We start from the raw sequence: 27,394 nt of genomic DNA, 5'->3' as shown, positions 1-27,394 counted from the left end.
CTCCAACGTTGGAAACTTCAGCGTCATGAAAAAATACCGCGATCAAGTTGCACGAATTAAACATGATTTTTTTCCATTTCGAAAATTCACCGTTACGAAAAACCGATCGGTCATTCACATCTGAAAATAAGAGAAACGCTGCTTTATATAAATGTTATCATTTCCAATTGCACACTCAGGAAATAAATTATATTTTATCGAAAACAAAAAACAACGATGTACACGTTTGAAAGATATTCGAAACAGTTGTATTATCGATATATCGTGAAGACCATTCCCCCAATTGCCCCATTGACAAGCGGTGTTATGACGGTAAAAACATGGTTAAATTTCTGGCAAAATACGCGACGCACATCTCTACTACAATCTCGGGTGCACACACCATGCTTGAGAGTGAAGAAAGCAAAAAAAGAAAACACAAACATCGCTTATCCGGCCAATGGTCGGGGTGTAAACAATGAATGGATAGACACGTGATTGGCCGTGCTGTCGCCAAGTCAAAGTCGGTCGACCAATGAGAATATCAGTATGTTTAGACGAGAATATTATTGAAGTTGCGTTCACAGCGATTGCGATGTGTTGGATTTGCGAACCCTGGTGACAGAGTTTTGAACTAACCGTTGTGGTTAGTTAAAATCGATGAGATTAAAAAACAGTACAATTAATCGAAAAATCGTTTTCAAGCTTAATTTGAAAAATGTTGTAATTATTTAGTATGAATTTTATATGTTCATATCGATAAGAGGGTTCGATGTGTAATAAATTTATAGCACATTGCACATTTATTTATTAACGAGTCGAAAATTTTGGAGGAAGAGTCTACATTTTTTGCAGAAAATTTCATCATTCGTTGTTAAACGAACCGATTCATCGAATTTGAAAAAAATTGGGTTCCTGTGCGTACCAGAAAATTGAAAGAAATTAAAAAATAAATGAACCATCAAAAATATAAAAAAATTGCAGTGTTTTGCATTAAAAAAACGTCTTTATTCGTTCGAGAACATATTTTGTTTGAATTTCACATTGTTTGTATACATTGCGCAGCTGATCGCGATTTCAGTACCGTGTTCTGAAATCGTTGATTCGTTATTTTTTCAATGTGAAAATAGCTTTACTTACGTCCCCACCTGACGGCCACCACCACGTTACTACGAACACTAAACTGGTGGCCTCCGCTTGGCTCTGTTAGTCTTTTACCACTTGACGATTTTCCTCTCTTTCTCAGAGTTTGATAGTGTGTATACTACGGTTTCACGTCTCTGTGTGTGTGTGTATGTGTGAAGCAAAGGAAAACGCAGTCGCGACGGGATAGAACCGAGCGTCCAAGCGACAGTAGCTCTCGGCCATTTCTCTCGCGAGCTCTGTAGCACGTAAATAATAAAAAAAATAATAAATAAAAATTAGATATACACGTATATGCATAAACTTACGTAGATATACTCATATATCTAAATATATCGAAAGCCGCGCGAGACATTACGTATAAGGGAGACTATAATTCAAACGTTTTCTCTCTTTCTCATTCTCCCGCTTTCCCTTTTAATCCCACGATTATTATTTCGTCCGAAACTCTGTGCGGGACTAAAAAGCCCGGAAAATTTTGCAAAATAACGCGACGCAAAAGGATGATACACTCCGGGCGGACGAGGCTCGAGGTAGGTCAAGAAGATTGAACGTCGTAATTTTCATACGAACCGAGAAAATTGGGGGTTAAGCTCATTGTTTTTCTCTCATTTTCGTAACAATCTCGGTGTTTTTTGACTTCACGTTGTGCGTCGTTGTCGTCGTCTGAGCTTTGTATATTTCTCCCGTATGTGTTTTTTGTGCGTTCCCCCTTGCCAATGTTGTCATTCGTCGTGGCCGAACAGCTGATTCGCTCTCAGCCTGTTTTCAGCGTATGCACACGCGCGACTCCGTACCCAAGCTCAACTATCTTTTTTCCCCTCATTTTATTACTATACCCTTCTGCATTATTTTCGAAACAAAACAAATATTTTTTTAATGTGAAACAGTGCGTTGTGTTTATCTCGCCTCGCGCTCTCAGTCTCAGGACCAACGTGAAGAACTTTCGTGTTTTTTTCTCATCCAGTTTTTTTCTTTCTATCCTCTCTGGGCTCTCTGTTGGCAACTTATTCGATCGACGAGAAGAGTTTATCGACCCTGCCGGATATACACCTCGATATATATACATACATTTTTATATTTATAGATATATCTATATACGCGTTTGTCTCTATGTGCGCATCATTTTTTCTCTATTGCCAATAATCCAATCGAATTTTTGTACTTTCCTTCTCAATTCTCGGACTGCTTCCATTTTCCACGCATCGACCGAATCAGTCAAGTCCATCCTTTGTTCTCCCGCACACACTTGCTCAGACACAACCAAGGAATCTCGTCCTCGATCGAGCTATACGTATCGTCATTTTTTCTTTTTTCCATTTCATTGCCTATATATATATATAGATTTAGTGTCTATACATTTCGATTCTCAATCCTTCGTGCAAATGTCACTCAGCCGTAACAAGGAAAAGCGATAAAAAAACATCGCTGACCTTCCTTCGTTTTTTCATTACTTCTTCCTACACAAGATTGCTGTTCCATACCATTATTTTTCTCTTTGTTTTCTTCCGAACCCCAGTCTCCTCCTCCTCGTCCCGTCACACGATGTTCGTTTATTCCATATTTCTAAGGTTTCCTGTCAAATGATGCACACAGTGCTTTGAAAAATTGAAAAAAAATTCGCTTCGATTCGTGCTTTGTTTACAAGCTTCACACGCACATGTCATTCGGAGAAACGTTCCAGTGAAAATGTCGTTCGTAGAAATTTTAATGGCTATGGTGAAACGAGTGCTTAGAAATAAAAACAAACGAATTCTCATGGCCTAACCTCTCGAGCCCGAACATTATGTGATGAAATTTTTTATTTTTGCGATATCGTCCATTTTTTCAAAGTCAACCCGAGGGTCAAGTGTGCTGCTGTCGCCTTCAACAGTTTTATTATTAAACCTCCGTGTACAGATGCGCGAGAAACTTCTGCAACTTGAACTTTGAATATCTCGGTGACAATTCGGTGCTTTTCTCAAATTCTCTTATTCAATGAACTTTGCGAATAATTTCCATCAGTTTGCACAATAAAAGCGGACGAGAATCGATCATTTTCGAGATACGAGAGTTTGAAAAAATGTGACCTGTCAATATATAGTGAAACTTTGATTTCAGACTACGTGCGATGGACACGATTGACCAATCAACGTTATGCTTTTCGCCGTTTTAAAAATCATGGCACATCCAATTCAGTTTTTACACGAAAATCTCCGCATTTCGAGGTTCAATAATAATAATCTGTGAAGATTGAGTTATTGCCAGGCTTGCACGAACAACGAACAGCAATAAAACGACAGCATTGGAAAATCACGAGCTAACTGTAAAAAAAAGCTTGTGTGAATCCATTGATCGCATTCGTCGTAAAGATATGAAGAATAACTTTTCTGAATATTCATGACTGAAAAGCAGTTTTCGCAGAGTTTCGAGCGCCGCTGGATCGTGAAAAATCAATCGCAAACGGTCGACATTCCAATAAAATAAAATGTTTGGCCCATAAACGCGTGTCACTCGTCACCCGTGCAGACGATAAATTTTGAACCGAAAGAAAGCAGAGTCCACAAAGGGACGTGTAAAAACGGAATTTCCCTGGATATTTTTTGCTCGTCATCGTTGTCGTTTCGCGTCCGTACGCCAGACAAATTTCACGTAGTTTCCTTCACAAAATTCGCTTCTTTTTTCCTCCCGTCGCTCTCGCTTCCACTCTGCTTTCCTGCCGTTTCCGTGCCTGTCTGCTCGCCATCTCTCTTTCTTATATTCTTTATTTTCTTTCTCTTCTCCCTGCGTTCATTCACCCACGCGAAAGGAGCAGCCCACGGGGTACGTGCTGTGTTTCGCGTGCACAGCACAGCCGGTTGAGTCCAGTGAGCGAGACCAGCGAGACGCTCGACGCGAGGGCCTCCTCTCCTTCTCTCCTTGCGTATCACATCTCTCTAATAATTCTTCTTACGTTTAAGCACATATAAAACCCCTCGAGCGCGTGCACCACTCAACATTCGTCATCCATTACAGTTTATTCGGTCAAACGAACATTTATATATGCAAGTATTCACACACCGCGCACCAACACTTGCGAATAAACTTGCACCACTGTACGTACGTATAGAAAGTGTGGTGATTTCGCTGCGATAGAATTAGACGACCGCGATGTTTTTATTTGACCTGATACGAGGCTCATTAGCTACCGACTTCTACGACTGCGACACGTTCGTTCGTATTTCTTATCGATTTCTATTTCGACGTGCGATCGTCACGCTGGATTTGAAAAATCCATGCTAAATCTTACGACGACAGCTTTCTTGACGATGGGTTGTAGTCGAAAGTTCTCGTCGAATTCTCATTTTTTCAATCTTCTCGAGTCGCTCAATCATTTTTGTTGAAAGTTATTGGAAAGCTCGGATTTACATATTTTAGCATCGACGATTTGTTCAAGCTGTTTGAGTGAGTTTCAACTCACTCGTGAAAAGTGACACGCAATATGTTCCGTCCGAAAAGAAAGGGCTGTCAAAAAAGGAATGTAACGAGGCGCAAATGTTCGCATATTTCGTGAAAGTCTTTTGTCCTCGGTTTCGAAAATCACGAGATTCGTCCATGATAATTCCTCGCGTTCTTCTTTCGCTAAAAATCTCAACACCTCGTTTCGGAAATAAATTTGTTCAATGAGTATTACGGAGATTTAAAGAACAATATTTAGGAGGAATTAGGAAGAGAAATAATACGCAGTCGACGGGAGATTATACGACGGATAAAATGGACGCTTGCGCGCGCGTACGTCACCGTAGGACATATAAAGATGCCTGAAAGTAAACAAATAGCGGCTGGAACCGTGATTATTTCGTATCTCTCCGTACACCATTGTAAATGCATCGTAAAATAGTGCTCGTGCGCTTGTGTCTCTCTCTCGATGTTTCGCGTGTGCGTGCGATAAATAAAAACATATCAGGAGGAGCAAGGAGATATATGCATAGTAAACATTCGTACGTTTTCGAGAAGCGCGTGGAGACCGCGGCGCGCAGTATTCAGAGCCGAGGCACACGAGAGACGTTTGTGGCATCGTAAACGACGAGACGTAAATTTCAAATTTCCTCGGATAATGAAATATCTGCGTAGAATTATTATTGACGAGTTTTTTTTGGAGATTATCGCCTTGGCTCGATTCGCACGTAGATTGACAAATAAAAATGCCACTTTATCACGCTGCTTTGGGGGCTTGAGGATCGATAAACGGGCGATTAAAATTCTGCCACTTTTTCATTTGCTGAGAATCGTTCTTCATTGTTTCAAAGCCAAAAACGCTATTGACGATTTTTCGAATTTGTTTCTTGCTTTTCGTAATTGCTAATGGATTTTACTTATTTATTTGTGCTTCAATTTCGTTACGATTTTAACTCGTTCGCGCATTTCCCACTTTTCCGAGACTCGAAGAAACCGAGTATTTTGAGAAACTTTTGTAGCATCGCTCGCTCTTCCAATGAAAGTGATTTTTCGACAAACTTGAATTTTAACGTATTCGAGTATTTGATGATGCTGAATTATTCGAAATTTTTTATTTACACGGAACAGTAAATACGTTTTCAAACATGAGGATAACAACGGGGAAGAAAATGTTCGAGTCTTTCTTGCTGCGGGAAACAGTCGATAACCTTTTAACCGTTAGTGTGCACACCTTCACAGCGAGACATTTCGTGCACACGGGGTCACTTTGACCCCAGGTCATTTTTGACATCGAATACCTCGGTAACTATGCGCTTTTCGAAATAAAACGTTTAGTCACTTTTTGCAGTGAATTGATCCAACTTTAAGGCCGCAAAGTTGGATTTCCAATCTGATTCCATCTCTGAACTTCATTTTTACATTTCTACCCTCGTAAGGGGTGAAAATCGAGAGTCAAGGGTGAAATTGTTAGATTTTTCAATGCATAAAAAATGTACGTTTTTTAGGGCACTAGACTCTTTTATCAAAATAAAACAAACTGGCTATCTGCCAAGGACTCGATAATAAGGGTTGGGGGTAAACTTTTCAGATTTTTCACTTGCAAGTTTTTGTGCTATGTGACATGAAATTTTCGCCTTCAACTCTTATTTTTCACCCCTTCGGAGATAGTGAATTTTGTCTTATTTAGATAAGAGCCTCTTTAATAAGAGCCCTAAAAAACGTACGGTTTTTATGTATTCTAGCATAAAAACTTCTCTTTGAAAAATCTAAAAATTTCACGCTCAACCTTCATTTTTCAACCCTTTGGGGATCGTGAATTTTGTTTTATTCGGTAAAACCGTCTAGTTTCCTAAAAAATGTATAGATTTCATGTAATATAGTAAAAAACTTGCAAATGAAAAATCTGAAAATTTCACCCTCAACCCTTGTTTTTCACTTCTTTGGAGATAGTGATTTTTTTTTTTTATATAAAAGAGTCTAGTGTCCTAAAAACCTTCGAATTTTCATGTCACACAACATAAAAACTTGAAAGTTTAAAATCCCCCCCCCCCCCCTCCCCTCTCCAACCCTTATTTTTCACCCCTTTGCAGGTATTAACTTTCGTTATATTTCGATAAAGGTCTTTAGTATTCGAAAAAACTTGGAATTTTTATGTAATATGACACAAAAACATGTAACTGAAAAATCTGAAATTTTCACTTCCAACCCTCATTTTCACTCCTTCCAAGGGTAGCTAAATGAAAACTAAATTTCGTAATGGGATCAGCAACCTCGAAAACTCGCGGAAAGAAATTTTCGTGTATTTTCGCGTAACTTATTGACTGGTAGAATTTTTGGCGCGAAAAACGAAAAAAGTTGACTAGTCAAGCGGTCGAAGGGGCCTCCAGTTTCTGTGCAGAGCGTTATCAGACCTCGAGCTTGCCTACTATTTTAAACGAATGGAAACTCTCGAGTCAACCTACGTCAAAAAACATGCTTTCGTTCGAACTCTTAATTTCGAGATGACGCTGAAGTTTGCAACGTTGGAGTCCAACGAAATGATGAAAAAAAACTCTCCAATAATTGTAGTGATTCTTCAATTTCGTTTTCTGTCGAATTTGGGATTTGTAGTTTTTCAACCTGCACACCGATACTTGATGAAATAAAAAAATTGCTCAATGTCAAATGTTTTTTTCCTTCGTTTCGTTGGACTCCAACGTTGCGAAGTTCAGCGTCGTAATTTCGAGATAGATTAACTGTTCGTATTGACTTTGTTTTTGTAGAAAAAAGTAAGTCGCGTGGGTGTGGGTGGCGGAGGGGCAGTCCCCATTGGGCAAGGGGTCCAAGGGCCCGTAGGGGAATCCACGTCGAGTGGTCAGTGGTTGAGGCAGCAACATCAACATCAACAACAACAACAACAACAACAACTGCAACTGCATCACCCCCCTTATAATCATCATCAACAGCAACATCTTCATCACCAACATCATCACCATCATCATCACCTTCAACATCATCATCTCCAGGGCGCTTACTATCCGTCCCAATCGATAACTCAAAACATTCCTCTCAGTACAATGAGGCAATCTTACATGCAGGTTGGTTCCTCTGTTAACCTGCACCACCCCGAGCTTCTCCAATCTAACTCACTTCCTTTCCGCTTCTTCTTGTTGAGCCTTCCGGGGATATTTTTGTCTCGTTATTCGTCGAGGGTTCGTCAAAATTGTAGAAAAACACGACTTTATTTGCGCGAGCAGTGTTAGCTCTCAGATGTGTTGAAACGACCGAATTTTTATTGGACAGTCGAGTCACGATGGAAGGTTTTCAAGCTTTGAAACGCTTGGCGCATTTTTCAACTTTCCGAAGACAAACTATGATGAAAAATGCATAATAATAATGATGAAAATGATGGCAGTGGAAGTCTCAAAAACTTGAGAAATATTATGTTTCGATTGTGAAGACGATTCAACACTTTAACGCCCAAAAGACACGGGTCGCATGTACTCTTGTCTGGGGGATTGTTCACTATGGAAACGTCATTGAAAAAATTCGCAAGCTGTCTTGTCGATTATTTTTGAGCTCGCTCTTTCCAATGGTGACATTCAGATTGGGCTAGAAGCCTTTTTTTAGTGAGTTTTTACAAAATAAAGCTAAAACGTAGCAATTTTTAAGGTCCTTTTTTTAAATCCCCGATGAGAAAGCTTTATCATATTATTTTCCAATGATAAAGTGCATAAATCGTGTCCTCGGTATTTATACTTTCGAAGTATACACTTGGTTTTTCTTCCCTAGGCTTAACATTGCAAATAAACGGTAAAATTGCTAAAATAAAATGTTTAAGGTATAACTGGATGGATAGCCCAGCCGATAAATTGTACCTGATCGGAATTTCCGTACTTCGTGATGCAATAAAAATCTGAAAAAATTCAGCAACATTTGGACAGTTATGAACTACAATTATCAATAATAATATTGCCCAAAAGTTATTAATAAATTGTTTAAATAAATAATTTTTTAACAATATTACAGTAAACCCTTGTTTTTATTTTTACGAATCGAATGTGCGCTTATTTCTAAATGCTCATGATTTTTTTCAGAATTTTCGTGGATTTTTGAAATTCCCCTTTTAATTTTTTTTAAGTGGCTCTATTTGTACATTTTTGATCCAGTAACCTTGAGACTTTTCAAAACTGATGGTAAATATGTCATCTAAAACATATTCAAAATCCAAATTTTTTAAAATTTTTTTCAAAATTTTTTCAGGAAATTTCAAAAATTCACGAAAATTTTGAAAAAATTCATGAGCATTCGGGAAAATACACACATTTTATTCGTAAAAAAACAATAGGTCACCGCAAAATTATCGAATAATTAATTGTTTAAACAATTTGTTATTAACTTTTGGGCAATATTATAATTGATAATTGTTGTTCACAGCTTTCCAAATGTTGTTGAATTTTTTCAGATTTTTATTGCATCACGAAGTACGGAAATTCCAATCAGATATAATTTTTGGTCAAGCTATCCATCTAGTTATACCTTAATTTTCAGGGTATACAAATTTTGTGATGAGAACGAGCATTTTAGAGTTGATATACAAATCCCACAGGAGATCCAAGGTTTTTTGGGTCGCTGATCACGAATTTGAAATTAGTTTTGCAAAATGAATTTGTTTAAACAATCTTTTACAGAAAATTTAAATTTTTCAACATTTTTTACAGAATCATGATCTACGCGGAAAATCACGTCAGATAAACACAATTGGAATTTGTTTAAACAATTATTTTAAAAAAATTTTAAACAAATGACAAAAAATGAATATTTTTCAAAATTGTTTCCAGAATCGTGATCTACGCGGAAAATCACGTCAGATAAACACAGTTGGAATTTCTTTAAACAATTATTCCAAACAAATTTTAAACAAATGACAAAAAATTAAAATTTTTCAAAATTGTTGATTACATCTCGACATAAAATTATACATTGGCAATCGCGCCACGATTTGTTTAAACAACAAAGCAATCAAGTTGTCGAAATTATTTATTTCAAATTTTGTTTGATCGAATTTTGTGAAAAAATTGATCCGCCATGTTTCGAAACAATTTTTTTTAATTTCAATTTTTCATCATACTTTATTTAAACAAATTGTTTAAACAATTCGAATAATTTGTTTAAAAAAATGTATTCCCCTAAACAAGTGCACATGCGAAACGTTTCTTTTGGGCGTCAAACGGTTAATCGTACGGTTTATCAAGTTTTAAGTCAAATTGCAATTATTCATAAGTGACAATGATTTTTAATTAGAAATTCGAAATTCCCGGGATGCTCTCAGACTGGAAAAATATAAACGAACGAATCACTTTTCTTCACGACCGAAGCTCGAATTCCCCGAGTATTTGTTTCCCCACATAACGCGTTTTTCCCGTCCCTATAATTAGCGAAAAAGACCGTGCTGGTCGTTTTTAACGAAAATCGCAAATCATGCAACATTTTCACAGCGCTAAAATCTCAAGTTCGTGCACACTCGTTCGACATTTTCATCTGTTTCTCCTCCATTGTTCGCGTTATGTCAAGAAGCATAAAAATGAATGATCCCCGGCCTTAATCGTCATCGTGCAAATATCTTTTGCTTCGAATTAGTCTCGGCGCAGAGCGAAGTTAATGCGAGGCTGAGAAATGGCGCATCGACATAAGGAATTAGCAAACTTCTTCCTCATTGTTTCAGCAGTCTGATAACAACTCTGCCTGATAACAGATTTCGAAAAGCTTTCATTTTTTATCTCCGACGATTGACAAGCTCATAAACCATTTTTGACAGCTCTGACACTCGGAAGATTGAAATTTTCCCAAATCCGTCTTAAATCGCTTCCAAAACTTTTGTTTCGTGAAAAAAGTTACGAAAAAATTGATCAAATAAATCGTTTTTTTCGACTTTTGCCAAATCTAGAGTCGTATTTACGCAGCCCCGTTGCCATGGAGGTAACGCGTCGTTGCATTGTCGATTGATCGATAAAATGCTGTTGAATCTATTTCCTTCGAATGTGACACGATCGGTAGTTTCGTCGGCACGATAAATTCTTATCTCGGCACGTCCCGGAGTGTGATTCGTCGCTCGTCGCGTAGCATTAGTTTCCGCATATTTTTGTCGCTCCGCTCAGACCTCGGAAACGCTTTCGAAGTTCCGTGTCTGCAAAATCGAGGGTCGTTCGTCCCCGAATCGTTCGATCTATAGATAATTAGCAAAACAATTTGGCCGAGTTACATCGGCATTACGCAACGTATCTTTGACGACCCGAATGTCAGTTACGAATAATGTGACGTCAAATCGATACTTTCGTCCGTCTTACTAGCGCTCTGGTTTCTTCTTAACGTGACTCGAGTTCTCATCATCGCTTTAGCCCGAGGGAGAAACGAGGGAGTTGTGTGCGTGTCAAGAGCCTCGCTTTTGTCCATCGCGAGCATTCGAAAGGTCGAACTTTGTCTTGTCTTTTTGTGGCAAACGTCTTGAGCAGTTCGCTCACACGTCAAAATCGAATGTTCTTCGCGCAAAAAGATCCATTGAATTCACTTCGGCTTGTCGATTCGAAAGAATATGAAAAGAAAAAAAAAAAAAAAAAAAAAATAATCAATGGTGGAAAAATCATATTTTCTCACATTTTTTCAGATTTCACTTACAAAATTGACCACGCCGACGAGCGCGACTCGTCTACAAAACCTTCCTAATGAGCGTCGGGTCGAGAGAAATACTTGTTTACAGGAACTCTCACGAAAACGATAAAATTCGATGTCACAGTCGTTCGTCGATGCACGAATGCGTGCGGCAAAAAGGCCGTTCGAACGCTCCTGAAAAAATGTATCAGCCTATTTCAGCTACGTTTATTGTGGCCCATAGTTGAACTAGGTCATAGTGAATACACGAGGAATGAATTCCTCTCCATTTCAGTCTCTCTCCGTCTCTCTTATCCATGGGCTTTAAAGCCACACGAACGTAACGCGAAGGCGAATATAGAACGACACACACGCACGTGCTGATTTGACCCTCCGTACCGAGCACTGTTTCCCATTGAAAAAGACGATTATCTCTTTCTCGGTCATATGTTTTGTCAAACACTCGCGTCATACTGCCCTCGTCAAGTTACTCGTCTTGTCGATTTTTTTTGCTTACAGCTGACATGGGTATTTCACGACGACGAGGCACAAATAAACAAGAAACTGCCAAAGGAGTTATTGCTCAGGTAAAATCAATGAATATTTCAACCGCTTATTTATGAATTTTCGTGTAATTGGCTTTTAATTGGTGGAACAGTTTCGGAGCCCTGGGCAACTTTGTTTCGAAACGGCCCAGTTCAAAATCAATCATTTTTTCTTATTATTAATGTTTTTTAATTTATTTCTTATTGAAATTGTTATTTTTTTTTATATTATTTATTTATATAATTAATAATATAAATTAAATTTAAATTCATTGATAAAAGAAAAATTATTCATTTTTTCTGGGTCGAGTCGAACGAATCGAAAATACTTCGTAAATATGCTTGTATAATAATAAGGGAAATATGATTTTTACAGAATCTTGTCATATCTGGACGTAGTTTCGTTATGCAGATGTGCCCAAGTGAGCAAAGCTTGGAACGTGCTGGCGTTGGATGGCTCTAATTGGCAAAGAATCGATCTATTCGATTTTCAACGAGATGTCGAGGTGTGTTCCAGTGGATTTGACACTGAAAAATGTCATTTTTTCCATAGAACAAAATCCCCCATTGAGTTGATTAAAAATATGGCGAATTCGAATTTTATTTTTTTAATGGTCTTTAATGATTATTATTAATAGGATTTTCTTCAATGAACAAAATTTTTCTCCTCTCTATGGGTTTGTTTGAGTGAAGCAATTTTAAGGTAGTAGTCTGGTAAATTGGGTGGGAAAAATCAATTCTTTTTTCTAAAATATTCTGCATAAAAAAGACACTATAGAAATTTTGGACCCCAATTCGAAACGCTGTTTCAAGCCACCTTCCCAAACCACCTGCCAATGTGTTTCCAATCTCAGCTTTGATTCCCCTGCACTCACAAATTTGCCCTAAAGTTTCTTTTTCTCTTTCACATTCCCTATATTGGCTTTACCCCATGGACCTGTCCTTTCTCATATTTTTACACCCCAACCTCCCCCACGAGTCTTTTAATTCTATTCGTGTATCTTTTCTCTCTCAGTACCATTCCGATTGCCTCTTTTCTGTTTTTGTATAAACTGCAATAACTCTATTTATTCCCAGTTCAGTTGCACTTCCTATCCCGTCTTCACTAGTGTTTTTTTTTTTATTACATTGTCCACCCCTGTGTTACATTTCTCTCTCTCTCTCTCGAATTTTTTGCCATATTTGTCTTTCCCCTGCTTCCTCCATCGTTTTTCTCACCTTCCTTGCCCATTTTGAAGGATTTCCTTCAAAATGGGCAAGGAAGGTTTTGCTTCATCTTTTGAGCGTTTTTTTGGCCATTTGTCGTCTCCTACTTTCATAATGTGAACTCAAAATTTCACTGCCTATTTCTGTATTTGTATCGACATCCCTTCTATTTCTCCCTCCATTTTTCTGACGTATTTCTATTTACTTGATTCCCAAGGTCATTTCAATACATTTCTCTTGGAGTACATCCATTTGATCCCTTTTCTTTCAACCCCATACCTCCACACCATACAACATCCAACTTTTTACTCCCTTTGAGGTCGCACACTCACCACACTGATGCAAATTTGCACTTTGACTTTTCAAAACTTTTTATTTCATCCATGAACGTATGGAATTGATGTTACAACGAGACTTTTTAGGGGTAAAAATTCTTTAGTAATCGATTATTACGAATATTAAAAAAATTGAAAAATCAAGTTTTGTTATAGAAAAGTGGGGAAATTGAGGAAAGGAATTTTGAAGTTTTAGACACTTTAAATTTTTCTGTGTGCAAATTTGCACCAGTGCAAAAAAATCGACGAATAAGTTGTGATACTTAAAATAGTACTTTTGCTGTTGAACGAAAAATAATTTGTATTGACGATGTTTTTTTTCCAGGGACCAGTAATAGAAAATATTTCAAGACGTTGCGGTGGTTTTCTTCGACAATTGTCGTTACGAGGATGTCAGAGTATCGGGAACAATTCGATGCGAACGCTCGCCCAATCCTGTCCAAATATCGAGGAATTAAATTTGAGCCAGTGCAAAAAAATATCGGACGCAACGTGCGCAGCGCTCAGCAATCATTGCCCAAAGTTACAAAGACTCAACCTCGACTCGTGTCCTGAAATAACCGATCTTGCGCTCAAGGACATTTCCGATGGATGCCCACTTTTAACGCATATTAATTTATCCTGGTGCGAATTACTCACCGACAATGGCGTCGAAGCTCTCGCTCGAGGCTGCCCCGAACTCCGCAGTTTTTTGAGCAAAGGCTGTCGCCAACTCACGGATCGTGCCATAAAGTGCATCGCACGCTTTTGTCCGAATCTCGAAGCGATTAATCTACACGAGTGCAGGGTAATTTTATAGATTTATTAGACTCACTATCATCGCATTGAACAATTAATTTCGCACCGATTTCTATACACAACGATTATCGAAAGTGCAAAAAAATTTTATTTTTCCTTAAATTGATAAGAAATTTTAACATCCGGTAGAATTTTCAATAAGTCAAAGGTTATTTTCGAAATTCAGGCTAACAGAGAAACTTTTTGAGCCTTCATTTCGATCGTACGGTACATTTTTTCTGCTTCATATGTTACAGAATATCACGGACGATGCAGTCAGAGAATTGAGTGAAAGATGTCCGAGGTTGCATTACGTTTGTCTCTCGAATTGTCCCAATTTGACGGATCCTTCGCTGGTGACGTTAGCCCAACATTGTCCTCTCCTCAGTGTTCTCGAATGCGTGGCCTGCACTCATTTTACCGACGCCGGATTCCAGGCTCTTGCGAGAGTAAGTTTTTCATTGGCGGCATTCGAAAAAAAGTGGATGTCCAGTGAGAAAACATTTGGCGGCTTCCATCTTGTTCGAGTTAAAAACAGCGGCTCCGCTTTTCGTCTTTCAGAATTGCAGGTTACTTGAGAAAATGGATCTTGAGGAGTGCGCCCTCATCACAGATTCGACTCTCATACATCTTGCTGTCGGTTGTCCGAGGCTTGAAAAACTCGTACGTAACAAAAGTACCTCCAATTAGTTATAGTTTCTACTCAAGTTGTTTGTCATCCTAATTGGCTGAAACACGTCGATTCCATGAATTTTGTCATTTAAATAATAAAACCATACGTCGTTGTTCCACATGAAAAAAATTAAGAGCTTTTTGAATTATAGTTTGAGGAAGTTTCGATTGTACAGTATTAAATGCACTCCAAAGTTCTTTTTTAATCAAAGGTTCTTACGTAAAGTGAATCGAAATTGGGACAATTTGGTAAAAAAACGAAGGATACGCTTTAAGCTAATTCACATTGAGAATTGTCACTCGTTTCAACGAGTTCGATTCGAACGAAAAATAGTTTAAAATTTGACGCAACCACGACACATCGTCGGACCTGGAAATTCATTAGTATTCTTGCATTTACAGAGTCTTTCACATTGCGAATTGATTACGGACGAGGGAATACGACAACTGGCTCTGTCTCCTTGTGCGTCGGAAAATCTCGCTGTGCTGGAGCTCGACAATTGTCCTTTAATAACAGACGCCAGCCTCGAACACTTGATGCAAGCCTGCCACAATCTCGAACGGATCGAGCTTTACGATTGCCAATTCATAACACGAGCTGGCATACGAAGACTCAGAGTACGGACAATAAATTCAAATATTTTCACAGAAAAATTACGGTTTTCCCCTCAATAGATTTCATTAGAATTTTGATAACTGGCAATGGGAAAACGACGAATTCAGTTCTGAAATGAACTTGCCAAATTCTCTTAAAATTAATCATTTCTTCAATCTTCCATTGGTTTTGTTTGCGTTCGTTAAATTGTGAAGAGTTGAAACAAAACGTTCCCTGCATATTTTTGGACTTCATTTCAATGCTACTTTCGAGTTCTACTGTACATTCCAAAGAGTTGAAATTATGCTTCTGATCCCCTTCGAATTTCTATTTTTCAAAATATACATATCGCAACAAGAGCACCAAAATTGCGGTCGTAAATTTGAGTTCACCATTATTTTCTCAATACAAATCGACTTTGTGGCTCTGTTCAGTGATTTTTTATATTTTTCCGACCTTTTTTATCGTTTGCGTAAGTTTTCGTCGATTAATACTTCTCTGACGTCACTTTATCGCTGAGCATTCTCTTCGTTATTACCAAATAGCAAGAATCAAGTACGATTAAGTTCTATAGTTCCTTATCAAAAGGATTTTATGCTTAAGAAACGATTGGGCTGATTATTTGGAGGGAAAAAGATTGAAGATTCCAGGATCAAGATTAATTTAGTTTTTCATGAGTTTCGTCAAAAATTTATATTTCGTTCTCAATTTTCAGACGCATTTGCCCAACATAAAAGTCCACGCTTACTTCGCACCTGTGACTCCGCCACCGAGTGCGGGAGCATCGCGACAGCGGTATTGTCGATGCTGTGTCATACTGTGATTCCTCGAGCGATTTAACGAAACATGAATCGTCCGTTTTTGCTGAAGGAAAAAGGAAGACCGACATGTTTAGCGAGGCTGCCGCATTGAAACACGAAAGTTTCCAAAGGCGGCCGAGAGAAGAAAATTGCTACCGTCGATCCGCACGAGCGTTGCTACGGTTGTAGGAAAGGCTTGACCTTTTACAAGCCTGAGTATCGTATAATCGTGAGAAATTTCTCGGCATTGACTGGGAGAATGCAATGAAAGAGAAGAAAAATACGGAGATTATTGTCGGAATATGCGACACAGCGTGAATCCGGCCGATCTCGTCGGACATGACGAAACGAGTGAACTCGAGATAAAGCTTCGAAACTACCTTAAAAAAAATAGAGCGACCATTCAATTAATTGGAAGACGAAATTTTAACGCAATTCTTTTTTCGTCCAGAGGATCCTTCGCACCGATAATATCAGCCAGTAATTTTTTTCCTTGGTAATTCTGTATTCAAGGATTTAACAATAATGCAAGAACATCGGAAACTCTCGAATTTTTCGAACACTGATTCTCTGTAATAATGATGACAAAGAGTTCGAGCAAAAAATACTTGCACGAATAACGATCGTGTTTGTTTAATTGCAGAATATAACTTGAAATTTTCATTTTCTTAATAGTTTCATGTATCTTTTTACTTTTCGAAAAATCGATCCGAAGCATTTCTGGGCATCGTTACCGTTAATACCGAGAATCAATGATCAGGGTTGAAAAGCGATTAAATTTGTTTTTCGAATCCTTGCGGATGAGTGAAAAACTGAAATCCTGATCGATAGAAATTTTCGGCAACGGGTTTTAGTGCGAAGGGTCCTCAAAGTTGAACGATCGAGAAACACCAACGAAAGTCAGGAAAGTTGAAAAACCTCGTATATTTTTCAATATTCCGGATCAAACGTTTTCCACTCTTGGGCCACAGTGAGCCGCGAAATTCCACGTTATTAAGTTCCTTGTATATTTTCTTTTCCATTTTTTTTCCTCCCAATAGATCAAACGCGGTCCGGTAAATTTTTCAATCAACAGCCGACACGGATTAGGAGAGCACACAGACTGACAAGCGAATCAAAGAGTTTGAAAATACACGTACACAGACACTGTTCGACTGTAGATAAAAAAAGAAGAAAAACTCACCTGAGTAGCCACAATTTAACTGACAAGCGGAAACAATGAAAAAAAAAAAAAAAAAAAAACAATTTACACAGTGGCCCCTGCGTTTTAAAATCGTAAACTAAATTAGCTACTACTGTAACGATTGCGGAGTGAATTTTCAAAAAATGAAAATTATTCGGTTACACGAACACTCGTATTTATAATGAGGAGAAAGAGAAGTAAAACTACGGTTAATTTTATCGTGCCTAGTAACGAAATCGGCCATTATAATTATTATTATGTAAGACGAGAATCGTCGATGTGAAACGACAAACGAGTTAAGCGCTCGCGAGTATGTCAAGAGTAATTGAGGGCACCTCGAACCAGCCCTTTTTTAATCACAAAAAGAGGCCCTCGAACCGCGACGTATTCATGTTTATCTCGTTATTGCGTATCACACGTTCGCGGAGAAACGTATTTAACCGAACTCTTAATCCGAGTGCAATACATGAAAATTTAAACACCAGAAAAACCCACGAATGATTCAGGATTCGAGAAGATTTGACGGAGAATTTTTCAGTCGAAAGCTTCCTCTGGATTCTTAAGCTTTGCCACTTGGCGATTCGACAAATATCCGAATCACGACATATATTTCGTCGTGAAAAATCCGTCGTGAAAGCGCATAATTTACATTCAAATGTTTGTCAAATCGTCGATAACCGAATTTTCGAAACTTTTGCCTGAGAAAACGAACCGAGAACATTCTTGATGATAAAAAACAACGTCAAATTTTCGGAACCGACGAACCGAAGACCACTTGAAAAACGAAGTTCTAAAACAACAAAAAATGATCGAAAAATCAGTGATTAAAAATGTACGTTGACTCCAAAATGCATTAAAATAAATAAACCGAAAACGTGAAACTCGGTACGATTTTACGTGCGTCTGTAATCCTTAACTTAAGCACTTAAGGAGCGTAATCAAGTGCGTACAGAAAAAAGAGAACGCAGTATAATATTAATAAATATTATTAATAATAATAATAATAATAATAATATAATAATAATAATGATGATGATGATGATGATGATCATGGTCATGACGTCAACGTGAATGGATTATTATCATTATTATTATTTTGTCATTATCTTTATATAAATATATAATAATGCAAATAGATCTACGATGAAGGAAAAAAAACTCACACTATATCAATATGGAAATAGATAAGATATGTTTTATACGCTGCATGTTGTCCCATTACCCTCGAAAATAGAGGAGAGAGAAAGAGAAAAAAACAAACGTGAATGAAAAGATGAAAAAATAAGCGAAATTACGAGTTTCGTACGACTCGAGTCTTAACGTCGTCTCATAAATCGTCGCAATTGTGTTAAATAATAAGCGATTTTTCGATATATACGTCTGCGATATTTTATCACGAGCAATTTTTTTCCAGAAGTTAATGCGAGCTACGAGGCAGAGGAAGAAAGTTAGTGAGGAAGAGAGAGCAAGAGAGAGGAAAAAACCATTTGAATCGTTACTACTAACGAAAAATAATTGTAAAATCATCTCGATCTGTGACAATCGTTGACGTTCTTCGGTTTTTCGAACGACGAGATTGAACGATCGCGTTTCATCGTAATATCGATCTTTGTATCTCACACACACACACACATACACACACACATATATATATACACACACGTATATAAGGGTGGTCGAAAGAATCAACAAACGAGACGAAAAACTAACAAACAAACAAATAACGAGAATGATGCTTTATTTTTTTATTGTCGTTGGTTATCGAGCACAATTTTTCACGAAAATAAAAATCTCGCTACGTCACAGTCGTCGTATGAAAAGGGAACCAATATAAAAAAATCGACAAGAACTTGATCGAAATATTGTTTCAAGCCGAAGGGTGTAACCAACCGAATGTATTGTTGCAAGGTTTTTTTTTTCGTGAGACTAATCGAATCTTCGATCGACCGCGTGATATGGAAATGAAAAAATGTTGCTTCTCGTACTGCCCTCTTATACACACACACACACACACACACATACACGCGCGCGCGCGAAATACACTTACACATTGACATAAACACTACTGTCGTATTAGTAATTAAAAGGGAGAATAAGAGAGACAAACGAAACGTGAGTAACCGTGAGTGTGATCGAGCAAGTGTTTGGCTGTGCAATAGATTAGGGAAAGAGTAAAGAAATTTAAGGAAGATACAAACGAAGAAATTAAATAGCGAGGATTTTGGAAAAAGAGAGGGAGAGGGAGGGTGGGAAAGATAAAACGAAGAAAAGATTACGAAAAACAGACGTTTTTTCGGGTGAGGTCGGCACGAGTATTTCCCCCGTCTTCGTCCTACGGTAGCTTTCATTCAGCTATAAACAAAAGAAATAAAGAAAAAATAATAAACGAAGATTCGTCGAATTTTACGGCTCTCCGCTCGTTTCATCGCCTACAAATTTTTTTCGTTCTCGAATATTTTTAACTCAACATCGGAGAACAAAAATTTACGGAGGAGAGAATGAGAGAGAGAGAGAGCAGGAAAAAAAACAGATTACCGTCCTTTCGATAAAATTTCTCATCATTGAAATGTGTAATTTCAGAATTAAATCACGGCAACCACTGCCAATGCGCCGATCAACACCCCAAACAAAATAACGTTTTTTATAATGCGTCGACGCCTCTAAAACGACCCTTCTCATTTCCTTTTTCGTTCCCTCTCTAGTAGGGAATTTGACGAGACTGTGGAATACACGATGCCGAACCATATCGACATTTCGCGCTGCTTCGACAAGCCCCAGTCTACCATGTATATATTTTCATTAATGTATGTACAATAAAATATATTCGAGACAACGATAGACGAAGCTTTTTCAATGACACGTTACCGAGTCGAGGAAAAATTGATTTTCTTTCAAAAATAACCGAAAAACATTTCCAACTATAATAAAAATATTTTTCGATCCTATCCAAGTTGGGAAAACAAATTTTCGTAGGTATTTCATCTATTTTTGTTTACGAATTAATTTTCATTTTATGAAGATGAACAAATTTTTTTTCTCATTTCGTTCAACCCAATGATTTTACTATTAATTTTCTGTTCTAGAATGCTGACGAAATTCGTTGCAAGAATTCAATCAAAATCTTTACCAAATCGGGCTGTTGTTGAGAAAACGAGGATGACGGAAAGAACAATGCCTCGTCGAGCAACACGCTCGATTATTATGCGTGTCACAGCTCGATTGGAATCGCTTGTCTGTCACCACTGTTTATTCCTCCCAATCGTTCGTTTCTACCCCTGACCCTCCGCAGGATTCAATACAACTTAGGAACTGCTCGTTTTCCAGACCTTTATAGCCAACGATGAATACAACGTCGGTCATTTTTTGTCTCATCGAAATTCTCATACTGATCATTGACGTTTGCTCAGGTATGGCCGAATTTTTGTATTTATTTACATTTTATTTTTTGTGTTTATTTACATATTATTTTTGTTGTGTTTATTTACATTTTTTAAATTTACTTTCGTTTTTTTCTCTCGTTTTTTTTTTTAATTTTTTTTATTTTCGTTTCTTTTATTTACATTCGAGCAATCGATCAAGCCAGCGTTTTACTTTTGTTGATTTATTTTGGTCGATCAACCGCCATGATTTTGTGATGGAAACACACATAAAGTGAAGTGATTAACTGTGCTTTTCTTTGTTTCAGACTGCTTCGATGACAGCGACATTGTTGAAAAATTGTACTGGACATCGAAAAACGAGTTGACAAATACACAATGGGAATTTTCCATCATTGGCAGAAGGGTCCCCTGGAGCGTTGGAAAAATGCTGTGCTCTTCTAGAAATTTTGGAAAAGCAGCACGAAACGAGGGCCCAATCGACGATGCTTTTTTACCAGACATTCCAACTACAGTGAAGAGCAATTGGAAAAATATTGGGATCAGTGGATTGGCTGTTTTGGACGGAGCTAACGTGACAATGTGGCTTGCTAGAAAGCTCTCCGAATCGAATTATCGTTAGAAAATAATTTAAATGAATTTGAGAAGAAAATTTGGAGCTACTTGGCTCAAAGCAGAAATAGAAAATCATTTTTTTTAATAATCTGAGTCGGAAAATCGCTTTTCTCGTTGACATATGAAATTGGAATTTCAACTAGTTTGTAAAATGGAAAGGAAAAGGGTTTTTCAACCCATAGACACCACACTGGCGCAAATTTGCACTCACGAAAATTTAAAGTGTCTAAAACTTCAAAATTCCTTTCCTCAATTTTTCCATTTTTCTATAATTACATTTTATTTTACCATTTTTTTAATAATCGTAATTGATTACTAAGGAATTTTTACCCCTAGAAAGTCTCGTAGTAAGATTAATTCCATACATTCATGGATGGAATAAAAAGTTTTGAAAAGTCCAAGTGCAAATTTGCACCAGTGTGACCTCAAACGGAGTGTGGTGTCTACGGGTTAAATCTGTGGATTTTCTAAGATTTCCCATCGAAGTTGCGAGAAAAAAATAGTATTTCAATCAGTAGAATTTTTGATGAACTGGACAAATCGTTTTTCCTTCTAATTCATAAATTTTCGTTTACGTTCTCGGTTGGTTTTAGTGCTCCGCAGAACGTCACTTCAATATTGGACTTCTGTTCGATCGAGAAACGATTTTTTTGAGCCAGTAAAGGAGAAGTTTTCATTACTTCAATAATTCGGTATAATTATTTGGAAAATTCTCATTTCCTCATTGCAGAATATGATGGTTTGTGGATCGGAGGTCACAGAAAAAACGCTGAAAACAATTGGACGTGGATAGAATCAGAAGGGAATAACGAAACTCCAGTCGCCTCTACGTCGATAGCTTCCAACTATCCAAAATGGTACAGAACCGACAAAGTGCCGGAAGATGCTTCGAAAAATTGTTTAATTTTCGAAAGAACGGGTCACAACCTTCCAATACTTGTGCCAACGAACTGTAAGAAGAAAAAACCATTCGTGTGTTCAAGAATCGGTGAGACGAAGCAATTTTTATCATTCACACCGTGATTTACGAAAACAAAGCGTGAAAGCGGGAGTAAAATACGACCCGATAGACCGATTTTATCATGAAAATAAATCGATCCGGTGGGATTGGAACGTATTTTTTTCTTGAATAGTCCAAATCATTGATTGATCGCTAAAATTCGAAAATTTCGATTTTTTCATTAAATTTCTTTCAAATCGCAAGATTCGTTCGTTAAAGAATTTCAAAGACAATCATTTTTTCCGCCTTTTACCTGAAGTATGAAATATTTCTGAATTCGTCTTTTGTAGTGAAAAAAAATCTTCGTCCAAAAATCGTCCAAGGAGAAAGCGTCATCGCGGATGGTTCTCGTTACACGTTATTCACTGTCAACGAAGGCGATGAAATGACATTGAAAGCGAATGCAGGTTTTCGTCGATTGAACGGTGGCGGTGTCACATGGATCGAGGCGCGTTTCGAATGTCGCAAGAGAGGGCAATATCTCGCCACGGTGTTGAGCAACGAGGCTGTCAAGAAAATTGCATCCGTTATGCTTAAGAGCCGACCATGTAAGATCGTGTGCACTTTAGAACTGTTGTTTCTCATCTTTTCAATGACGAACGAAATTTTCTGAAGATCCGACTGTAAAACATTAAAAATCTAGCGATTTTATACAAATTGAATTTAAAAAATTTGAATTCATTGACAAAAAAACGACAATATACTTGGATGGGTGACCGTCCGATTTACCATGCGTGCTAATGGCATAAAATAGTGCATTAGGGAGGGTGACTATGGGCAATATTCTGGAAAGGGTCTCACAAGAACAGCGAAGGGAGGGAAAAAGAGAGGTGAATTGATCGGAAAAAATGATTTTTTTCGCTACGAATTGTAATCGATATTACCAACTGTACAAATATTATCGTTTATAATGTCAATAATTTGGGAAATTGGTAATTGGACGAAGGATGTTTTTTAAAACGTTTCAAAAATTGACACTTCATTAGAAGTTTATTCTCAATTCATCAAATATTTTCCATTTGTCGAAAAAATATTATCAATTGTGGAAATAACTGATAATTCATTGAGGAGTTATTACTAATTAGCGATAGAACTTATGATTGATAAAAAAATTTAATGCCAATTGGTGAAAAAATGTTCAGTTGTTGAAAAATGTACTGGCGATTGACTAAAAATTTCCAATCGATGGAGAATATATTGTCGATTTTGTTTTGCTAATTTCTGGTACACATTGACAATAAAAATTAATAGAAAAAAGAGACAATCGAAAAAAAATCAGCAACAATTTAGATGATTAAAGTTTTTAGAGAGCGAAATGAAAAACAGTAAAGTAGAAATTTAAACTCCAGATCATTTCGTTATTTTCATTGACAATCCATAAGTTGATTAGGAATTCGTTGGTAAAATGAGAATTTACAAATCACCGTGTGATCCCAATCAACAGCAATAGAAAGTGTCTGGTTGGATGCATGGAGCAGCCATGGTACCGAATGGAAATGGTCCTCATCAGGTTTGACTTTGTCTCCGAGTCGATCTGCATCTTCGCATTACCCGCCTTGGCTGCAAGGGCATCCAGTACCAATTTTAAATCATGAGATCCATGAGACGAATGAAGGACACAGCAGATGCTTGGTTCTCGATCGTCATCTTTGTCCTCAGCACATGAGTCCTGTTTTCCTAGATTTGGATTGCGAAAAAAGCCGACCTTTCGTCTGTCAGGATGGTAAAAAAATTATTTTCCATTGTTCAAGTCAATTCATTGGACTTTTCTTATTTATAAGATAAATTACAGTCTTGTTGATTCGTTACTAATTTTATAGGTGCAGGCATTTTTGGTCGACAATCCGGTCCAAAAATCACTGAAACATTAACCAGCAACTCGTTTTCGGTGGATGATCACAATTTTCAGTTCTCCAGTGACCGCATGACTTGGAACGAAGCCCAAGTTTATTGTTCGAAAAACACTGGCAAAGTGGCCAGCATCCTCGATTCAAAGACATTGGCAATGATTCTTGAAAGAATGGCGGATTCATGTAAGATTTGGATCACTATATTTTAAGGCACTAGTTATTTTACGATTAAAGCTGATTCAAATAATCAATTTTCAAGAAATGAGAATATGCTCCTGGAAATTCACTCAACGAAGCTTCATGATCATCTATATTTGATCATCTTTCAAATATTCTTGAAACTACATTTGGATAAAAAAAATCACAAAATTCAAAAATTTTGGTTCTCTGTATTCAAACTTAATGGTCACTTTATTGATTTGTCAAGAATTTATAAGCTTTCCAAAAATTTAAGAGGGTAACGTCTATTCAGTGGAAAAAAGGATCCAATTTTAAGAATTTTTTTAGACACTTCAGGTTATAACAAACTAGATCAATTTTATTAATTGTGACATCATATTACAATACATTAACAATATTTCTGGAATTTTTTAAACCCGAACACCAATAATTAACTCAACGATAGCACATCTTCAGAGGCACTTCAGAAAATGTTGTCCGTTGTTGACATTTAGAATCGAAAACACTGATTATCACCTAAAAAAAGAGCCTCTTGTTATTGTAAAACTAATAATAATGAAAAATTGGGAAAAAGCTTTCGTTGATACCTGGTCAATTGTGTAAGTACCATGCCAAATTTCAAAAGGATTGCTTGAATAAATTTCGATTTTACACTGTTTTTACACTGGTGGACAACTTTTTTTCAAAGTGCCTCTGCTGTACCATCGAGTTAATTATTAATATTCGAGTTTTTAAAATTCAGGAAATCTTGTTCATTATGATGTCACAATCAAAATAGATTTGTATCATCTGAAGCGTCTAAAAATATTGTTAAAATTTTTATCACCGAATTGAGGTTACCCTACTATTAACTGATTTTCCAAGACATTATTGACTGGATAAAACCTTTTATGTCGAGTAAGCAATTTTATCTTGGTTTATTTGAAAAGAAAAAATTTCTCGAGATATTTTTCCGGAAATAAAATTATTATTGACGTTTCAAGTTAGAAAAAAATGCTGTTAACTGCTCTGTTCAATGTTTTTCCTATGATCATTTCTTCATTCAAGATCTAGATCACGTTTGGGTAGGAGGTAAGACGTTCGAAACAAATGAAGGTTGGAAATGGTTCGACGAGACTGGCAAGCCGCTAAAAAGCGAAGGAATTGGGATGCCGTGTTCCTGGTGTTTCGGTAACGACGACACTGTAATGTTGAAAGCAGAGCCTAACAGCTGTTTGAACCTTGATCGCGAAGGTCACGGTTTGCCGTTGTTCTATGGACTTTCTTGTAACTCCACGAGACAACACGTTCTTTGCGGTTTTGACAACGTTTCAAGATCAGATTCGGATTTACGTACGAGTGGAAGCGATCGTGTATCAGATGATTCGAAAAGGACAAATTTTGGCTCGAGATCAGTGACGTTGAGTCGAAAATTGAAAAATGAAACAATCGAATTAAAACCAATGAAATCAGATCACACATTTTTATATACTGATGCCAACGGACGAAAGATTAACACAATTTTAAGGGCGGAGCTTGGTGAAAATGATCTTTCTAATCGTATGACTCAATTTAGGCTCGTGAGGCACGATACCACTGAATCTAACACAACGAGCGTTTCGTCGAAAAACAAAACGAAAGACGGCACGAGGGCCGAAGATTTTGATGAAAGTACAAAAACATTACTACCTACGAGTAGTTACAATATTTCTGGAAACGATTCGGCGCTTGGCCTTTGAACTTAAGATCGCCGATTTTCCAAATAATTCTATAATCAAGAGGATCAATGATACATACGCAACGTTTTTAAATTACAAAATAAATTAAAATTTCTATTAGATCGAATCGAGAGTAGCGTGATGAAATTTGCCATTATTATTACATTTTTTTTCAAATTAACAGGCGTTGAATGGCGCTAGTTATTTTAAATATTTTCAAATCATTTTCAGGTTATGCCACATTAATTAATTCAGATGTTATGACATGCAAAAAATCAATTTGAAAACTTCTTCAACCATGATTTTTCCTTTTATGTGGACTAATTTATTCCGAAAAATAAAACTTGTACAATCATAATTACGATTTGATTGAGCAATTATTGTTTGAAACAACAAATGTTTTCAAACAACCACCGGCAACTTGACAGGAAAATTCTGGACAAGAAAAATGTCGGGTATGGCGCATTATTACTCACCGTGCATATTCCCCATTGAAATTTTGCATTGGCATCACTGGGCTTGAACACGAAGATTCATAGAGAGGCATGATACTATATATAATAGAAAATATTTTTCTGTTTTATCATTCGTTTAAGTATTAATGAATATGTAGTATACAGATAGAGCGTCGGGTTGTATTTTTTGGAGTCAGCAGCGCTGATCACTCGCTAATTCAAATATTGAAGTGCTGCATGAGCACTTGAAGAAAAAAGATACGACGACAGAGATTCTCAACTTTGTTGACAGTCGAGTAAAGACACATTTACATCTTTACCAGAAACATTTCAACGAAAATTTGCACAACTACCACCATATATCAACTCTGCAAAACATGCTATTCGTAAATCTATAAATCGCAACGACTGTATCATGAAAATAAATAATATGAAAATATTATATCTAACGGTTCATTATTTGAAAAAAATACTTCCATGAAATATCCAAACGTCATCCTGACGTTCACGTGTTTTGATCATTCAATCGGCAGAATGTCTACATTTGTAACATGAAAATCATTTTTCATATTTCGCGCACTCGTATTTAAAAAAAAAAATCGTTGGTGTAGTTACTCACGGTTACAGGAACGGGCCTCGATCTTCTTCCTACCTTTTTCTCCCGCGATCCTTGCGATCTCCGTTTTCCTCGACGATCCTCTCCCTGCTCTCCGTCTTCCTCCACGATCTTTTCGCTTTCCCTCTGCCTCTACGATTCTCTTATCCTGCTCCATGGTTCTGATCATAAAGAACTTTCCACATATTTTCAATACACTTTTCTTCCAATGCTTTTTCGTCCTCCCATGTTTGGAATTTATCATTTCACCTTTAACTTTTGTTATCACTTTACCGTATCGCAGAAAATCGTAATCGCGATTCATTATCACAAAGTTATATTTCCG

General features: G+C 37.2%; 2 protein-coding genes and 1 long non-coding RNA gene across 7 annotated transcripts; 2 read left to right on the top strand and 1 right to left on the bottom strand.

The window, feature by feature from the left end:
* Nucleotides 1-1,352: 1,352 nt before the first annotated feature.
* LOC122415810 (F-box/LRR-repeat protein 20) lies at nt 1,353-20,117 on the top strand. Of its 5 annotated transcripts, none has more exons than XM_043428297.1 (9): nt 1,353-1,655; nt 7,302-7,616; nt 11,689-11,753; nt 12,088-12,217; nt 13,578-14,039; nt 14,287-14,478; nt 14,591-14,692; nt 15,104-15,319; nt 16,012-20,117. In XM_043428297.1, the coding sequence occupies exons 1-9, from the start codon at nt 1,626-1,628 to the stop codon at nt 16,117-16,119; spliced, it is 1,620 nt and encodes a 539-aa protein (XP_043284232.1). In that variant the 5' UTR covers nt 1,353-1,625; the 3' UTR covers nt 16,120-20,117. The 5 variants fall into 5 exon arrangements, with proteins under 5 accessions (XP_043284232.1, XP_043284231.1, XP_043284234.1 ...); XM_043428296.1 differs by having other exon boundaries at nt 11,686-11,753; XM_043428300.1 differs by lacking the exon at nt 1,353-1,655 and adding an exon at nt 5,811-5,841 and having other exon boundaries at nt 11,686-11,753.
* Nucleotides 20,118-20,409: 292 nt separating this feature from the next.
* On the top strand, nt 20,410-26,866 carry LOC122416034 (uncharacterized). The gene is made up of 7 exons (XM_043428696.1): nt 20,410-20,686; nt 20,965-21,273; nt 22,002-22,259; nt 22,562-22,819; nt 23,716-23,994; nt 24,092-24,304; nt 25,349-26,866. The coding sequence occupies exons 1-7, from the start codon at nt 20,620-20,622 to the stop codon at nt 26,017-26,019; spliced, it is 2,055 nt and encodes a 684-aa protein (XP_043284631.1). The 5' UTR covers nt 20,410-20,619; the 3' UTR covers nt 26,020-26,866.
* LOC122416035 (uncharacterized) lies at nt 24,639-25,361 on the bottom strand. Its single transcript, XR_006262049.1, has 2 exons — nt 24,889-25,361; nt 24,639-24,817 (listed from the first exon to the last, which is right to left on the bottom strand). It is a non-coding gene; the product is annotated as an uncharacterized lncRNA (long non-coding RNA).
* Nucleotides 26,867-27,394: the final 528 nt, after the last annotated feature.

Source organism: Venturia canescens, chromosome 9 (assembly GCF_019457755.1).
Source record: "Venturia canescens isolate UGA chromosome 9, ASM1945775v1, whole genome shotgun sequence".
NCBI lineage: Eukaryota > Metazoa > Arthropoda > Insecta > Hymenoptera > Ichneumonidae > Venturia > Venturia canescens.
Note: the sequence above shows the minus strand (reverse complement) of the source record. Positions and strands in the feature narration are given on the sequence as shown.

Coding starts and splice junctions, on each gene's coding strand:
- LOC122415810 (XM_043428296.1), top strand. CDS start 1,626: ATGATACACTCCGGGCGGACGAGGCTCGAG. Junction 7,617..11,685: donor TGAGGCAATCTTACATGCAG/GTTGGTTCCTCT, acceptor TTTTGCTTACAG/CTGACATGGGTATTTCACGA. Junction 11,754..12,087: donor CCAAAGGAGTTATTGCTCAG/GTAAAATCAATG, acceptor TGATTTTTACAG/AATCTTGTCATATCTGGACG.
- LOC122416034 (XM_043428696.1), top strand. CDS start 20,620: ATGAATACAACGTCGGTCATTTTTTGTCTCATCGAAATTCTCATACTG. Junction 20,687..20,964: donor GATCATTGACGTTTGCTCAG/GTATGGCCGAAT, acceptor TCTTTGTTTCAG/ACTGCTTCGATGACAGCGAC. Junction 23,995..24,091: donor ACCTTTCGTCTGTCAGGATG/GTAAAAAAATTA, acceptor CTAATTTTATAG/GTGCAGGCATTTTTGGTCGA.